Raw genomic sequence first — 19428 nt, 5'->3', positions numbered from 1 at the left:
GAAGGAATGCCAAGAACTACGGACTAAGGAAACAAAAGGATGAAGATTTTATGATGTATGCTCAAAAATCGAAGATAATACTATTCTCCATAGTCAGATACAAAAAGTAAAGTAGTCATTTGTATAGTGTTAGCATGTAATTGTGCTTTAAATGATAAATTAAACTTATTAAAATACATAAAGATGGGTTGTGTAATGTGTGCAAAACCAAAGAAATTGTTGATCATGATCTATGGCATGGGCAATATTCTACTGAAAGAAAGTTATTTTATGAAAAATTGAGTCAGCTTGGATCAAAGATTTTTCCCTAAAGAGACTAGTGAGAATATCAGGAAAATGGAATAGTACAAAAAATGTTGCATTTCCTTAAGGATACTAGACTAAGTGAAAGGACTTTTAAAAAAAAATATGGCTAAAAGTGAATGAAGAAAATGGTGGTCATAGTCTCATATGATGTGCCAAAAAACAAATTCAAAGAAAGGATCTTTAGGGGAAGGACTTTGCAGTCAGTCCCTGGGATGAGGGAGGTCAGCAGGGACAAGCACAAAGTCCCAGGGGGAGAGCCTGCCCCGGAGTAAGGAGTCTGGCAAGAAGGTAGGAGCGGTGAAGTAGTCACAAGGAGTAGAGTAAGCTTCCATGGTAAATCCAGAAACCAGCAAGAGAAAATAGAGAGACTTGGTAGAAAGGAGCCCAGGGAAACAGCAACAGGACCTGGATTGCTGTTTGTAGGGTCCCTGGGCTGTAACCCAGCTTAGCGGGTGGGCCCATGTTGCCCTACCAGCTATTGGTATAGTAGCATAGAGCCTCAAATTGGGGCTGAACACCATCTGGAGATGGCATTTGGACAGTTGTCCTTTTGTCCTTCATAACCACGGTAGGGGTGGAATAAAGGGTGACCTAACTGGAGGGTCAAGTTACCAGAAGAAAGACTATAGCAAAGTGAGCAATGAAGAGCAAGGAGGCACCCTATGCAGCAAAAATGACATTCCCAGACCTAGATGCAAGGAGGCTCACTAGTGGTCAGTAAGAACCTCATTACACTATGCTCTTGCAAACATGCACGTGTGAGTAACTATACTGATCCAAGTAATCCCACTGAACTCAATATGTGTGCTTACTTCTGGAATGTATATCACTTCTTTGTTTGCAGGATTGGGGCCTATGGTCCTGTAAATTATCAGGCTAGAACACTGACACTTTTTGGAAGCTATACTATTGGAGATCAAGGAATCAAGATTAACTATTGCAGAACTACAATAATGCTGCACTTCTTGTTTTTCCCCAAATCTGAATTGAGATGATTTAGTTACTACTCTTTTATAATCTTTTAATTATTACAAGAAACACAGAATATCATAAAGTTCAAAACTTACTTATATACTACTATTAAATGACTAAATATAGTTACCTATAGGGCATATGTTGAGTAACTATAGTTATCAAACAGAATTGGTTAATTGCTTTAATTATTCATATTCAGATAAAATCAAGTTATTAAATATTTTGTCATCACAATTTCTATTGTCATTTTCTTCTTTATAAAGTGAAAATAATCATATACAGAATATTAAAGATTTCAGCAGTTCAAGCAAACTTGTAATGTCTTTAACAGAAGTATATTTACAAAAATAAGGTCTTTTCAAGGACAGCTGTAATGTAGACTTGTGCAATAGTTATGGTATGGTTTTTCTGCAACAACTAGCAGCTACTTCTCTTTTCCCATACATAAATGGCAGCCAGCAATAGCTAGAAACAAAAGATCCCTCTCCCACTCTCTGAATACAGTGACATTCATTCTCAGAGAAGCAGGGGCAGCTTTTTGAAAGCAGACTTCTTCAGCCCAACAATAACACACAATGAGTTATTGACTTGTTTATATATGGAGCTCTTTTCAGTAACTAACTCTGACTCCCCACAGTCTGGACAAATGATTGATTTCGTTGTTAGAAAAAGAGAGAGCTCTTGCACTAAACTCTGTAGTGCAAACTACTTTCCCCCCATTTGTTCCCCCACTGAATAGGACCTTATTAAAATGCACTTTCCAAAAAATACCTGCAGCTGGCCTTTATAAGCATGTTTTGTATATATAAATAAGTAATTTGTCCCACTCTTTTGTATAGTAATAGGCCATTGGGTAATCTTGTCAATATATATATATATCTGAAGGCTGATTGCCACAGTTTTTATGTTAAATTGTATTATTTATATTTATCTGCATTGTTTATTTGAACAGTAGTTATGTGCTAATTGGTTACAATGTTGATATTTTAAAATTATTGGGCATAAGTTTTTCTTATCGTGAGATCTTGAGACTATAAATTGGCTATATGCTCTACATGCCGGTTAATTAGATGTTTTATAATATTTGAACAAACTATGAAAATTTAGTTAAAACCCTTTTGTATTTTGAATATATAATTATTGATCCATTTGTCATCTCATAACTATAATTGTAAAATGTCCAGCCATACATTCTGTTATATTCTATCGCTCAAAACACAAACATTTTCCATTAATTCTTTATGCCCATTGTTGAAAGGAAAATTGATTAATCCACCCTTTTATTATCTTTCAAGGGTTTTTATTTTGTTTTCTCTGCAAAAAAGTTGGCTTTCTAGGTCCTACTTAATCATTATGACATATTTTAAATGTAAACAAGCATTTGATATCTTCTTTCTTTAAAATGTTTATATGCAGCACCTAAAAAGTTGGCTTGTACAGCTGCTATGCTGGAGGAACAATTCACTTTATGCTATACTGAACTCTATGTTTTGCTAGCTGCATACCCTCCATGGGAGGTTCAGAACCCATTCTCCTCAATAATTTGTGGAGAGATTATGTCTTGGATGCATTTTACAAAGAAACAAGGAAAAGATTATAAGAATTTATTAAAAGTGAACATATCTGTAAAATAGTCACAACTAGTCTTTAATTGCACATTAGGCCTGATTCGCTATGGGGTTGCATCTATGTATTCAGTTACACTTGTGCAAAGTGTATGTAAAATATTACCAGATTAGAATGATAGCATTTTAATACAGCATTGCATATACTCTGCAGAGTAGTAAATAATTACACAAGATAATTATATTGTAATTGTCCATTATATTGTATTTTTTAAAGCTTTTCCCACATGATTTTAAGAAAGGGTAGATTGCCTATTCATCCAGATGCTTAATGTTTTAAGAAAACTTTCAAATTTGCTGATTTTGGTACTTTTAATCTCTCTCTTACTATTTGCTTTTTACTTTTTTCCTTGTTTTGTATTCGTTCCATCATCTTTGTGCTCTCTTTCCCTGTACTTCTTTTCTTTCATTCTTTCTCCTTCATTTTTTGTCCAAATACATTTTCTCAATTCTTCATACCTTAAGTATTTTTTCTCTTAGTTTAATTTCTTTTCTTTTCCATCTTCTGGTTCTTTTATTATACTCTTCTTTGCTGTCCCTTCTTTTCTTTTGGTTTTGGCTACTTTCTATTTCTTTTCCTCTCAATTCTGACTTCGTTCTTTTCTTTTCTCACTGTTTTCAGTTTCTCTTTTCTGTCCCTCTTTCTAACCTTTCTTTAAATCCTTTATTAAAAATAACAAACTACCATGCTGTTGTTTGTGTATGAATTCGAATATAATAAAATAAAGAGAGAAAATTAGCACACGTATATGTACAGAGTTGAGGTCATATAATTTCCCACTGCATGGCACAGATGAATGAAAGAAGAAATCCTATTCCAATGACACAATTATGTGTGGCCCCTGTCTATTCTAGATATCCAGGTTAACACCAATTCACCTCCACCTGGGTTATCAATGCTGGGAGCCTAGTGCAGATGGGACATCAGCAACATGTCACCTAATCTTGATCAGTGTCAGTCTACCTGGCCTAATGCATAAAATGATGACAGCAGCTGGAGATCCATGTACATTAATGCTACCAATCTTGCTGACCTGGGTGGAACTGAACTAAAATTAGTGGACAATGTTTTAAAAGTCTCTAGTGTAAACAGGCTATTTGAGGCAGGGAGCTCAAAGAAATATAATTCCCCTTCCCCAGTTTAGTGAAAGGTCCTCCACATGAACATTAGTAATCAGTCTCGTATGGGTTGTGAAAGGACATGCCTAAGCAGAAGGAGATGGGAAAGGGAAGAGCCACTTTTGTGCCATTACCCATTTGTAAACTCATTAGGAAGTTCCTGCAGAAATTAGTGCTTACTCTGTTATCTATAGGGTCTTGCTTTATGTCATCAACCCACTTTGGGTTATGGATCAGGAGACCATGACAGCATGTCTCTTGAGTGAGTTTTGCTGGCAAGGGGGAAGAGCTGGTTCTCTGCATGGGTTCCCTGGCACATTTTGGATGCCTCAAGATTCACAGGATTTCCCCGTGAATCTTATGATATCCACACATATGAAGCTTTGCCTCATTTTTGGATCTGAAAACCATGGGCCACAACCTCGGCTGGAGTAAATTGGTGTAGTTCCGTGGAAGTGAATGGATCAATACTGACTTAGTCTGGTAGAACTATGTAGATCCAGCTCTATATCTCCACCTCCATAGGAACTCTCTGAAATGCAACTTGTAGAGCTTCTTGTTTTTTGTCACTCCCATATTTAATACATGTATAATACTTGATGATACATGGATTTACTGTGAATGGTGCCCAGGTTTAGCATTGAAGGGGAAACTGTCTTCCTAACTTTTAACTGGCATGCCAACATTTTGAAGTGTTTCTAATCTTTGAAAGACATATGTAGTTAACTCTCTTGGACAAAATTGTTCTGTTGGACAAATTATATCTCTCTTTAATCTTATTGGAAGGCACCCACCTGTTGTCTGTCTGAAATGATGCCTAATATACAAAACATTTTTCAAACAGCAGGCACTTTGACTCTGTGGTGATGGGCATGATGTAAGAACCTGAACAGAACAGAAAAAGATTTCATGCAGTCTGAACAAGTGAGACCTGTAATGTGTCTTTCATTTAAATTATGCCAAATGTAGAGATGTGCTAGGCATAAATGACAGGAGAATTGTGCCCTAAAAGAAAAAATGGGCATATTATCATTATGTCTGGTACTTGAAGGAGATGCTATTAATGTTGCATAATTTTTCAAAGTGAAAATGCTCTCTTTTGATTCAACTTTTGCTTTACATATTTCTTATTTGATTTCTATTTGTGAGCAGTATTGCAAAATGTATTTAAATGTTATATTTATGAACAACACAGCAAGAGTTTGAAAACGTTCAAATGTTTGTGTCTTACATTTTCTTAATAATGGCATGGAGCTTTGTCTTACTACAGTACTCATATTCTTTTTGGGTTTCCAAGCATTTACTCTATTGTATTCAGAAAGCTACAAGGGCATCTACAATGTGTTTTATCATGTGAAAGATAGCATTTTGTGTGCAGTTAATTGTGCTGGTGCCCATTGTGGATTGCAAGCTTTGCAAGCTTGGCTTTATGGTGAAAAGCTTTTGGCTGCAACTTCACTATACGTTACCATTAATCAACCTTAACTTGTACAGTTGCCTGAATAGTTACCCACTTACCCTCAGTCCTTTCAGTCTTACTATCAGCTATGCTCGTTGACACCAATGGATGCACTAGTACCCAGTCATCTGACAATGTGGCCTACCAGTGGCAAGTTTCCATCATATCCTTTTCCTGTGCAGAGACTTGGACTCTGGGTGTGTGGCTGTAAGGCTTATTCCAAGATGTGTAGTCACAGTTCCACCCAAAGTGTGGGACAGTGGGTAAAATCCTGGTTCCACTGTAATCAATAGCAAAGCTTGCATTGATTTCAGTGGGACAGGATTTTACCCAGTAAGTTCTCACAACTGATAACCTGAGAGTGTCAAAAGTAAAGGTGGTGCACTTGCACCATTTGTTTGTAATCTGCTCCTGCAGAGGGGACAGTGGCTCTGTCCAAGCTTTGTGGTCCTCATACAGTGATCCCAGAGTGGGGCAAGGGCAAGGAAATTTCATCAGAAGACTATTGCATCAGGGGAAATATGGCGTTGGGGCCACTTCTCTCTTAGCATCACAGTGGAGAGGTAACAGCAGACCCCACTCACAGAGCTAGAATTTGTGATTTTTAAGCAAGCTATATAGTAGTGAGTATTAGGTACCACAACTTATTTTATTATTGTCTATATTAGATATATCATAAAAAAACTGTTTGCCAACTTCAAAATAACTATAAAATAAAAATTAAAAATTTCATATATTCAAAGTTAGGTTATTCATTCTAAAGGATGAGTTTTTTCATATATATATATTCTAAATTGAAACTGTCCCTAGAACGTTGATAAAAACTATTTTCAAATTGCCATAGAATGAATATTCTGTGAATGAGCTTGTGTATGAATGATTGTATCACAATGTTCTATTAAAATGTTTTCACTATTGTAAATATGGGTTTTAATCAACAGTATTTTACGCATATTTCAAGAAACAATTTTAAAATTTTCAGATGGATTTTGCCATTGATGGTCAGAGAAGGGAAATCACAGAAAAAGGCATTCTTTCAATGACAACAGAGGAATTATATTTAGAGCAAGAAAAGGTAAGTGAATAATATCAGTTAAATATTTTGATAAACCTGGAAAAACATTTCAAAGACAGTGAGTGCTATTATTTATATTTGAATATAAAACTGATTTTAATCCCTGCATATAACTAAAAGAGGAGGTTTTTTTTTAAATAATCTGCTACGTATTGATTTAGTAGAAGGCATTTATAATACTGATTACCCATGTACACATGGTGAGTTCAGATTTCCTAACCTCAAAATGTACTACTGTGTTTTCCTGTTAAAGCAAGCAGTGTTATGATATCAAGACACAGATGGAATACTCCTGCTTGGCTACATATTGAATAAGAATTAATGTCTTAGTCTCCTTTCTGTGGGCTGAGCTCTACCGTTCTGCAAGTTTCTAAGACAAAATCCCCAATGATGGCAGCATGAATATGATCCTGTTTTAAATTTCACCTCCCACTGTACAAAGACTTAGTTCTTTTAGGTTAACTCAACCTCTCTTATCAGAAATAAATTGATAACATGGAAACTGGACAGGACAAGGAGTTCTTGAATTAGTTGGGATAAAGCTAGAAGATGCATTAAAACCAAATGAGGCCCTAAATTACACATAGTCTCCAGAAATCATGTTCTTGGCAGTATCTCATACAGGAGCACCTTTTCTGGCCTAATCCTTTTGCCATTCTGTTATCTCCATATTGGCTAAAACAGCTGGGTATTGAAGAATATGTTAGGCCTATGTCTGTGACTTCTTCCCTTATAAAAGCAAAGGCAGTTAGCTATATAAATTGAATTCCTCATGGGAGCTGAGTTGGGAATCATTTTAACTCTAAACCAAAGGAATTTGGCTGTATCATATTGAACAATCCTCAGCTGATTGATTCAACAGAAAATACTCCTTACGATTCAGTGAACCACTTTATTTGCATCTAAGGTAGGCATAAAAGAGTATGATAAATATAGGAAATGTTGCAAAGCCCCTGGTTCATTGATGCATATAGTCTGGGTCTGCCCTAAGCTGACATGCGTTTGGAGAGATGTGCGTGACAGAACATATTTTATTTAAATTTGGATGTTCCTTTAACATCTGAAACTTTCAAACAGTACTAGGACTTACATAGCTAAAATTAGACCTTAGAAATCTTTCAAAATTCTGGTTCCCTTGGACTATTTCTGTATGCAAATAGTTTATCTTGGAAAATTGGAAACCTTGTCCGTCTCCAAAGATTGAAGACTCATGTAATAACTTATTTGAAATGGTAGCCCTTGAAAGACTCATGCACATACAATGGCAGGAACACACAAAACTTCAGGACACAGGAGCTCTTTTGTATAATCATTTTGACTAACCATTACTTTTCTTTATTCAGCACTGAAAATTTGTAGTTTACAAATATGCATGGCTGATAAGTAGTACTCTTACCAGGTCATTACATTTTCCACACATCTGTCATGTGTTCTTTTTTCCTTTAATCATCCTTCTTCTGTCGTGAAGTGTCCATACTGGATCCCTTTCCTCTCCCTTTTAATCTCATCTTCTCTTCTAAACCTTTCTCTTCACATCAAGGATGAAATCCTGGCCCCAAGGAAGTCAATAGTAAAATGCCAATTAGCTTCAGTGGGGCCAGGATTTCACCCCAAAATTATTATTTGAAAATGCTGTTTAAAGTTTCTCTGATTTGTTTGTGTTTCCTTCCCGTGGTTTCACTCACTAAAACTTCCTAAAGTTTATAATTCTGCAGTCTGAAATGAGTAAGTAGCACATAGCTATTCTGCCCCAGGAGCAGGACACGATTTGGGAAGCCACAATCTGGTTTCTGCTTCCTCCATACTCTGCATCAGCCCCTTTGCTGGCACAGTTTACTTCTCCTTCTGTGTCAGCTCCTGTGCACAGGCCAGCATATTGAAAGGTATAGCCAAGGCTCTGCCTGCCCATTCTGTGCCCACCTGCGTGGGAGAAGCGACAGCCCAGTGGTGTCTGCTCTCCTCCACTCCTCACAGACTCAGGCAATGACTAAGTAGACTGCTGAAAATCCACTGTATGCAGTCTTACAATTGCCTTGTATATCTCTATAAGTCATGTATGGACCTGATCCTGTAATTGGATGCATGAGGGCAGACCCTTCTACCTACATGAATCCACATCAACCTCATTGGGATCTTATGCAAGCAGAAAGGGCAAGCCTCATGTATTCAATTATAAGTTTTATACCTCATTGTGTGTACCAAGTTCTGCAGTTTTCCAGCAGTCTTGGAATATGTCTACACTGCAAACATGGAGTATGATTGTAGGTCAAGTAGACATATCTGAGCTAGCTTTTAATTTAGCTAGTTCAGGTACTGGAGCAGTGAAGTCATGACATACAGGCTTCATCATAGGCTTTACAAGCCCTCCCGGAAACCTGGATAATTCCTCGGGTGACTAGAATATGCGAAAGCATGTGCTGCTGCAGCTTTAGCTTGGGGAATTCTACTCAAGCTGCAATCTCACCCCAGGATTACAGGGCAGTCATATCCTGTGTTAAATTTTCTTAAAACTTTTCTCAATACATTTTATAATACAGAATTCATTTTACCATTCAAGTCAAGATTTGAAGGAGTCTTTTCACTATAGCTAAATATTTTATCACCCACCATAGAGTTCAGCTACCTCTTTTTGCATTTGTTTGAATTATGTTGCTACTCTAAAGACAATGTTAACAAAGTTCTTTGTTTCCAGGGAAAAACTGTAGCTTACAATGTCAAGACATAGTGAGCTAATCATAAGATACTGCAGGAAATATTGTAATGAAGAACTAGTAAATATAGTCTTTTTCTCACAAAGGTTCATGCTGTGAAATTGACAGCATAATCTATAAATGAAATAATAATATTACAAAATTGGTGTTAGGCAATAGTGGAGCATGATTTCCATGTAGATTCCTAGGTTGCAAAAAAAACCTTTATTCTTTCAGATAGAAGATTATGAATCTATAATTTTTGTAAGAGCATCAGTAAAAGAACATATAAGCATCTTAAAGTTTAAGGAGCTGTAGAAGTTAAAAAGTTATTTATAATTGTAAAGTTATGTTTATTTTTCCTTTCAGTAATCTATACATGATGAATTATTTTCTATACAGTTATTCTCTTTTTGTCTGCTCATTTTTGATTCCTCACCATTCGTACTATTTGCTTTTTTTTAATCCATAACCAATCAATTTAACATACTGTGTGCATTTGTGCATTGGCCCCAATCCTAAACTCCTTACTGAGGCAAAAGTCCTAGGACTATCTCTGGAGATTGAACCAGTAGCTCCCTCTGGAGTTAAATAAATTTCTGTGGACATACTAATTCTATCTCTGCCCGCTGAAAGGCATGCACTGAATGACAAAACATTAATCCTCATCCCTTATTAGAAATGATCCTGAGGGACCAACCAATTTCTTAATTCTGATCACCCAAGACAAACAGAATTTACTGCTCCTTCACAAAAATGCTACCTAGAAGTTTCTCTTACAAGCCTATGGTTTTCTTTGAAACCTTGGAAGCACATGACAATAAAAGGAAACACAAAGTTGATATAGATATAGACATTTGTCTAAATCACACATATTTTTTAATTATAGGACTATAGAGTATAGGTATATGTTACAGAGTTCATTTACAGACACTAAAAATTTACATTCAAACAACACATGAAAATCGGTTAGATATAATTTAAGGATGGAAAATATTGTGAAACAATTGATCAGATTTTCTTTTCTGTTCCAGCGGGAGGGAGGGCAGGAGGGTGTCTGTGTGTGTGAAACATTTATTTAGGAAGTTTTAATAGGTTTACAAATCCTTGCCATGTAAGAGATCTAAAACAATAATCTCCCCACATGAAGAGTACCTGAGGGTATGTCTACAGTACGGGATTATTCCGATTTTACAGAAACCGTTTTTTAAAAACAGATTGTATAAAGTCGAGTGCACGCGGCCACACTAAGCACATTAATTCGGCGGTGTGCGTCCATGTACCGAGGCTAGCCTCGATTTCCAGAGCGTTGCACTTTGGGTAGCTATCCCGTAGCTATCCCATAGTTCCCGCGGTCTCCCCCGCCCCTTGGAATTCTGGGTTGAGATCCCAATGCATGATGGGGCAAAAACAGTGTCACGGGTGATTCTGGGTAAATGTCGTCACTCAATCCTTCCTCCGTGAAAGCAACGGCAGACAATCATTTTGCACCCTTTTTCACCTGGATTGCCCTGGCAGACGCCATAGCATGGCAACCATGGAGCCTGTTTTGCCTTTTGTCACTGTCACCGTATGTGTACTGGATGCTGCTGACAGAGGCGGTACTGCAGTGCTACACAGCAGCATTCATTTGCCTTTGCAAGGTAGCAGAGATGATTACCATCCCTATTGCTCCGTCTGCCATTGTTAATTGGCGATGAGATGATGGTTATCAGTCATTTTGCACCGTTTGCATTTGGAAATTGGCGATGACGGTTATCAATCCTTTTGTACCGTCTGCTGCTGTCATGGGTGCTCCTGGCTGGCCTCGCTGAGGTCGGCCGGGGGCACATGGACAAAAATGGGAATGACTCCCTGGGTCATTCCCTTCTTTATGTTTTGTCTAAAAATAGAGTCAGTCCTGTCTAGAATATGGGGCAAGTGTACTAGAGAACCAGAGAGCACAGCCGCTCCGTGTCAGAGCCCCAGAGATCCCGCAGAAATGATGAGCTGCATGCCATTCTAGGGGGTGCCCCTGCAACAAACCCACCCGTTGCTTCCCTCCTCCCCCAACCCTCCTGGGCTACCATGGGAGTGTCCCCCCATTTGTGTGATGAAGTAATAAAGAATGCAGGCATAAGAAACACTGACTTTTAGTGAGATAAAATGAGGGGGAGGCAGCCTCCAGCTGCTATGATAGTCCAGGCAGGACATTAAATGGGGGGGGGAGGAGCGCAGCCTCCCGCTGCTATGATAGTCCAGGCAGTACAGAATCTTTTCTTTAGACATGAAAGGGGGGGGGGGCTGATGGAGCTCAGCCTCCAGTTGCTATGATGAGGACGGTTACCAATCCTTTTGTACCATCTGCCGGGAATGACCGGGAGTCATTCCTATTTTTACCCAGGTGCCCCCGGCCGACCTCACCGAAGCCAGCCAGGAGCACTCATGGGCTGATGATGACGATGGATAGCAGTCATATTGTACTATCTGCCACCGGGAAGGGGATGCTGGTGTTCAGCGCTGCAGCACCCTGTCTACCAGCAGCATGCAGTAGACATAGGGTGACACTGAAAAAAGGCGAGAAATGATTTTTTTCCCTTTTCTTTCGGGGAGGGGAGAAGGGTGTAAATTGACGACATACACCCTGAAACACCCGGGAAAATGTTTTTGACCCTTCAGGCATCTGGAGCTCAGCCAAGAATGCAAATGCTTTTCGGAGACTGTGGGGACTATGGGATAGCTTGAGTCCTCAGTACCTCCTCCCTCCCTCCATGAGCATCCATTTGATTCTTTGGCTTTCCGTTACGCTTCTCACGCAGCACTGTGCTGAGTCCCTGCTGTGGCCTCTATCATAGCCTGGAGATTTTTTCAAATGCTTTGTCATTTCATCTTCTGTAACGGAGCTCTGATAGAACAGATTTGTCTCCCCATACAGCGATCAGATCCAGTATCTCCCATACGGTTCACGCTGGAGCTCTTTTTGGATTTGGGACTGCATCGCTACCCGTGCTAATCAGAGCTCCACGCTGGGCAAACAGGAAATGAAATTCAAAAATTCGCGGGGCTTTTCCTGTCTACCTGGCCAGTGCATCCGAGTTCAGATTGCTTTCCAGAGCGGTCACAATGGTGCACTATGGGAAACCGCCCGGAGGCCAATACCGTCGATTTGCGGCCACACTAACCCTAATCTGACATGGCAATACCGATTTCAGCGCTACTCCCCTCGTCGGGGAGGAGTACAGAAATCGGTTTAAAGAGCCCTTTATATTGATATAAAGGGCCTCATTGTGTGGACGGGTGCAGGGTTAAATCGGTTTAACGCTGCTAAATTCGGTTTAAACGCGTAGTGTAGACCAGGCCTATGATATAGGCCACTAAAGAGGCTCTATACCACCCTTTTCCATAGCTCCTAGTGTAGGAAAGGGGGTGAGTCCAGTGTGCCCATCTGCTTCAGCTGTATTTGTGTTCTGGAACAGTCTCTGGGCACAATCAGAGGTGGTTTAAAGGTGCCTTTTCTCCTGCTATCACCAGCAGACCTGCAACAAACACAGCTTCCCCAGACCAGAGAATCCAGGTCAATGTGTTTTGTCTTCGGGCTTTTTTTAAGCAAATCAGTCCTAGATTCTCTCTGTCTTATGCCTCTCTATTCCATGAAGAACACAGGGTCTTCACCATTGCATCCATCTTTGCTGGTTGCCTCCTGCAGTCTTAGCTACTCCCCATATCATTTTGATAACTTTCAGTTCTGCTTCTGTTTTGTGCATCCATGTTATCCTTGCTCGATGAGTTACAGAGCAATGGCTGTCTTGTTATGTTCTTCTGGTCTTTCCTCCATATATGGGCTATCCCTCTCCATTTTGGTTCTGTAGTTTCCTGTCCTATCAGTTTCTGTTTGTCCTCCTTCAGAGTTTTTCGTTTGTGGTTTGTTTGTTTGTTTGTTTGTTTGTTTTTCTGACAATCTGATACTGAGGATTTGTTTAAGGCAGCTGTTTATGGAAACTTGGAGTCTAGATAGTCCAGTCAATAAGAATCAATCCTAGATCGATGGAATTATCAATATTACATATAATCATAATAGAGTAGCTTTAAAGTTATTTGATATTAATTTGAATGCCTTATATTCCTTAGGGACTCAATTATAATTCCACATTAATTGATGCATATTTATTTTAAATGTTATCTGTATTTTATAAATAATTGTATTCCACCAATAAAGGTTTCAGCCAAGTTTAATCATAATTAAAATTTTTGTATCACATTAGCAAACATATTAATTCTTATCAGTCATATTACCTACAAAGTAGATGTGCTGATCCAGTCAAAAAGCAGAGCTATTTTCTGATTATTCACTTACAGTTGAATTGGACTGTTGTGTTAAATAGTGGCCTGATCCTGTCTCTCATTCACAAGTTATTTTTATTTATAAGAGTAGTGCCATTGAAGTCAATAGTATTATTTGTGTGATTAATATTTGCAGAATTGGGCCCTATCAATCTATGATAACATCACTAAATAACATAACTATGGCGCACCATCACAGATTAATCCTCAGAATTTCTCTTTTCCTACGAGCCAGTTTAATATGCCATTCTCATTTTGAAACAAAAATATTTTCAATACTATGAATCTTGAATCTCTTTCCTTATTATTGTTGCTTCCCAACATCTTTTTTTTCTAACACATCTCTTGTGGGGTGTGATTCTGGAAGGTGCTGATTATCTAGGACCAGATTATGAAAGGTATTTATGTGCCTGATGATGCAATTAGGCACCTTTCAGAAGTGATAGCATACTTGACTCCTATCTGTATCTTTAGGTGCCTAAATACCTTTAAAAATCTGGCCTTTATCTCCAACAGATTTTAGTGGGAGCTGAGATGCTGAGAACTTCGAGGTGCTTGGTACTTTGCAGAATTGGATCCTTAGTTTTTAAAAAATAACAATTCCTTTATAATACTTAATGTCACTTTTCAGACCTAGTTTAGAAACACATTAGGGATGCTGGACCCAGACCCTTAGATAATATAGATCCACTGAAGTTGTCAGAGCTTGGCTGATGTACATCAGCTGAAAACTTGGTCTCTTAAATCTAAGCTGATATTTCTATTTTTGTGTGTCTTGTACCCTTTGTGGGGATTTTAATTGACAGGTTTAGTGCGAAGTAGCTTAGAGCACTTCCTGATAACATGTGGACTGTGAGTTGTATAGCATTTCAGCTGACATTAGTATTAAGGAGAACAGGAGAAACAGGAGGCAGTATGAATAATAAGATGACTTTTATATACATTTACAATAAAAATAAAGCTTACAGTTTTTTTGTTCTGACTTCACAGGAGCACCTTTAAATATTAAAGGCATAAAGTATATGATTTAGAGGTATGAATAAAACCTACATATTCTATATAAGTATATCCAGTATAGGAGCTTTGCAAAATATCATGAACATTTACAAACCCAGGCTCAAACAGCTACACATGCACCCTTCATCATGATGAGTTCAGCTAACAGGGGAGGGGGGGGAAATATTTGATTATTGCACCAAAAAAGATTACTCTTCTTCACTGAGTTGAATTTTGCAAGGCTACAGTACATAGTGGATCAAATCCTCATCTGGTGTAAATCAGCACAGTTCCACTGAAGTCAGTGCAGCTGCACTGATTTACACCAATTGAGGATCTGACCCTATATTTTTAATAGGAGAAATAGCTGGTTTCCCTATTTCCATACACTTTTTCTTGAAGCAATTTGCTCACTTACCGTAGACCCACCCAAATCCTGTACTAGTGTCACTTCCTTGTCGAGTTTTCCTGGAGAATGAGGAGTAAAATGTGTAGGCCTTCTGCAGCACAATGAGAGTGTGCATTTTTTCAACTTATGCGTACGTAAGCCTTCTTTTGTGAAGAGGACTCATAGGGTCAGATAATGTTTAAAGGGAAAGGCTTTATGTCTCTCAGGCCTGCATGTTTCCACATGGATGCTTCCACACACACACAGATTGAATTATGAACAGACCTATTAATGCTGGGATCACAAAAGGTCAAGTTTTGTCTTCTTTTACCTCTATTCAGAATTGCTTTTGAAAAGGGGGGAAAAAGGATTTGCAGAAAAAAAGATTCATGATGGAGAATTTTACAGGTCTTTCTCCAAACCCACCCCCACATACCCCTTTTAGCAACATCTGGGAATTGAAAAAAATTCTTACTATGTAAAATAGTTCGGGGGTATTGTATTACTAGATTTTAATATAACTCTCCTAGGTCACGTGTAGGGTTACCTTTTGGGATAGCCTGTTACCTAACAACAAAAGGAACTTCTGTAAAAATTTCCTGGTACTAAAATGTAAATAAAGTTTAGCTGAAAAAACGTCCTAAAATTTCCCACAAAAGAATTATAGGTATTTTTTTCCTGATAACAGTGGATGGCTAAATCCTGAAATATTTACACCATCAAAACCCCCAACTGAGTGATAAAGTTAAAATAACAGCTTGAGTATTTTTCAGATTATTATTGTAATAAGTTATTTTTAAAAATTGTATGTAAAAATGGATTTCTATATATGGCATATGAAGAGAATCTACTTCATAGGTGACTCTGAAATGTCAGGCTCTATACACATTAAAGGATTTTGATTATATCAGGATAACTGTGAAAATATAGCATTGGAACACATTTATTAGAAAGTGTTCTAATAGTCCTCACCCTAAGTAACATTTACATTATATAACCCAATATCATTGCAGTAGGAAAATCAAATAAATAATAATGTGTCTTTAAGATTTAAAACCACCTAAAAAAGTTGTTTTCTGTTTTTCGAAAAATCTTACAAAAGACTGCCTAAGAAACAGAAAACAAAGAATGAGGGGGAAATGGTCAGTTTTCAACATGGCAAAAGGTTAACAGGTAGAGTGCCTTCAGACTCTTTATTATGTTTGATGTTATTTACTTTATTAATCATCTGGAAAAGATGCAAACAGTAATGTGGGAAAAATTTCAGATGAAACAAAATCATTTAAGTTAGTTAAGAGTGAAGAGTACAGTAACTTCAGAGAGACCTAACAAAGCTAGGTAAATTGTGACACGATGACAGATGAAATCCATTGTTGTCAAATGTAATATAATGCACATTGGAGGGAACAGTTTGCACTATTCATCCACATTGCTGGGTTCTAAAAATGGCTGTTGCCACTCAGGGAAAAGATACGGGGATAACTATGGATAGTTCAAGGAAAACCTTTTTGTTGTGTATTGAGAGCCAAAAAAAGCAAACAAACTGTTAGGATATATAAAGATGGGATAGAAAATAATACTAAAAATACTGTAATGCTATTCTAATCGCCCTCACCTGAAACATTGTAATTTATTCTGTTCACCTGTATAATAAAAGTTATAACAGAAATACAAGGGATTTAGAGATGGATGACAAGAAAAGATTAGAAGCCTGTAGCAATTTCTGTTTGAAGAGAGTTTGAAAAGATTGGGACTGTGTAGTTTAGAAAGGAGAAGAATAAGATGGAACATGATAAATGTACAAAAATAATGAACAGTATAGAGAAGGTAGATCAGAAACATCTATCTACTTTTCCCTAATACTAAAAGAATAAAGGACATTTGATAAAATTGAAAAGCAACAAACATAAAGCTGATCAAAAGATGTTCTTTTTTTGTAAATTGCACTTAACGTATTAATTAGTACAATAGGTTAGGCTATGTCTACACTACCACTTTATGTCCATAAAACATATGTCGCTCAGGATGTGAATATTCCACCCCCCTAAGTGACATAAATCATGCCGGCATAAGTGGTAGTGTGCATAGTGCTATGTCATTGGGAGAAATTCTCCTGCTGACATAGCTACCACCACTCATTGGGGGTAGGTTAATTATGTCAATGGGAGAGCTCTCTCCGTTGGCATAGAGTGACTACATGAGAGATCTTACAGTGGCACAGCTGCATCAGTACAGCTATGCCGCTGTAAGTTCTCTAGTGTAGACATAGCCTCAGTAGGCTTTAAACAGAGAATTAGATATAAATATCAATAATGAGAACATCCACAATTGTATTACATTTGATTAAAAAGTATCCTTCATGTCATAAGCCACTAACTGATGAGGGTTAAGAGGAAACTTCTGCTGTAAGCAGGTTATTCTGTACTTGTTCTTTATGGAGCTTCTCCCCTCTTTCATCTGACACAGCTAGTACCTGCTTCTTCAGAGACAGAATACTAGATTGGATGAATCAGTGATCTAGTCCCATATAGCAATGTCCATAGTCTTTTTAAATATGCAGGAATTTAGAAATCTTATGCCATAGTACTGTGTATCTTGCAAAGTAATAATAGAGGGATATTCTGTATGTGATTTTAATCAAAAAAAATTCTTGTTAATATCTTCAAATCTCTTAAATATAGCACAGAAAAATTCTGACAAAGCTTACACATACATTTCAGAGTTCTAATCTAGTAGCATCAGCCACAGGAACTTTGTTCTTATTTTAAAACTTATAAATGAGTTTGTGTATAACCTTATATAACACAGTTGCCTGTGTGGTGTTCTCGATCCATCTATACAAAAATTCAGTAAAATAGAACAATAAGAAAAGTGTCTGAATATGCACTACAAAGCTATAATTCTTTTACTGACCATGCTCACTCCACCCTACTCATCTCTTAAAGATTGACAAAACTAATGATATTCATGATCTGATTTTCATTATTAGGTGCACAATTGCATATGAAAAATGCAATTATTAAGTATGGTTAGATGCATAACTATGTTCTATCATGTGCAAAAATACCTGATATGGGCATGTAGTGATAGTAATTGCACCTCCAAATTAGTATGAATTGTGTATATGCTCTTTTAAAAAATAGCTCCATATTTTGGACCAAAATGTTAAGGATTAATTATGAAACTATCTCTATAAATAGATAAGTCTTGCAGCATGCCATGAATACCCTGAAATGTGGTGTTTCTGGAACCAAAGGGATGGATAATTCTAAAGCTCTCGTAGTGTAAATATTCTTTCAATTCAAATCTGGGAACTGTCTGCCATAGCATCCCTGCTGATTTCAACTCACAGGATGTTGGAAAGGGGATGTGCTGGATTTAAATTCATGATGCTGGTGGTTGCATATTTTATATTGGCAGCTGTTGCTAATAGTTCCCAGGATATGAGTTCTAAACTCTAGTTGTAGCACCAATATTGTGTCTCCCAAATATCATTTTTACCCCTAAATGGGTAAGCCATCTTTGAAACTTTTTCAAACCTTGTGGCTAAGTAGAGCATCTCTTTTATTGATTTATGGAGTCACGAGGAATTGTAGTCACTGTTCTCATTAAAATAAAAATATGAGCACCTCCGATTAAAGACACGTAAATGTCTTAAAAACGCTGCTATGGAATCTGGAAAAAAATATAAATAAATATATCCAAGCACATGTAATTCCAGTAGAACCATTCTTCTTGAATTACAAATTTATTTATATCCATTATGCATCACTGGTGATGTTATGGACTATAACCAATCTGTTTGTGAATGGAAAAGATTTTTAAAAAGGGAGGATTTTAATGACTGATACATTCTCATTAATTAAAGATGATCACGCATATGTACCTACTGATGAACTTTGTGGCCATCCATAACCAGAAAAATATATATATATAAAAAAAGTTTGTTTCACCCATCACCTCTGTTGTGTATATTTCTTGTGTGGTCTTTCTCTGTCAGACACAAACAGTAGGTATACAGAGAGATCAAATACATTCTAAACTTCCATTCAAAGTTTGCACTGAAAAGCTGTCTTTTCCCTCAGGTTTGTAATGAAAATTCTTATAGGTGTGACATCAACAATTGCCTCTTGCTAACAGCTCTTGTAATTTAACCCTTCAGGTGAACAAGCTGATTGAGGAATTGCAAGTGGCTATCAAGAGCTACAAAGGTCACCTCTCAAAACTTGCCCCACAATTGCAGGCTGAGCAGGAGCAGTGTGCCTCTTATGTCTACCAACACATTAAAAGGCTTCCAGCAAACATTGTTCTCTCACAAGGCTTGCAGCTAAAGGTGGGTGTAGTTTAATAGCTTTCACAATTTTCCATCTTGATACAAAGAAAAAAACCCACTTTGTCTTTAAGACACTGATATCAAATATACCTACTTTGAATTGTGAATTATATTTGTTCTTGAGTCTTGTATTATTCAATAT

General features: G+C 37.5%; 1 protein-coding gene across 4 annotated transcripts in view; it reads left to right on the top strand.

The window, feature by feature from the left end:
• DCDC1 (doublecortin domain containing 1) overlaps nucleotides 1–19428 on the top strand; it is a 434351-nt gene that overhangs the window by 160458 nt on the left and 254465 nt on the right. For all 4 annotated transcript variants that reach the window (XM_045012463.1, XM_045012462.1, XM_045012461.1 and 1 more), the window contains exons 9-10: nucleotides 6467–6559; nucleotides 19116–19286. In XM_045012463.1, the coding sequence (XP_044868398.1) occupies nucleotides 6467–6559; nucleotides 19116–19286 (264 nt within the window). The remainder of the gene's footprint in view (nucleotides 1–6466; nucleotides 6560–19115; nucleotides 19287–19428) is intronic.

This window comes from Mauremys mutica, chromosome 4 (genome assembly GCF_020497125.1).
Source record: "Mauremys mutica isolate MM-2020 ecotype Southern chromosome 4, ASM2049712v1, whole genome shotgun sequence".
Classification (NCBI taxonomy): domain Eukaryota; kingdom Metazoa; phylum Chordata; order Testudines; family Geoemydidae; genus Mauremys; species Mauremys mutica.
This window is presented reverse-complemented; position numbering and strand designations above follow the sequence as displayed.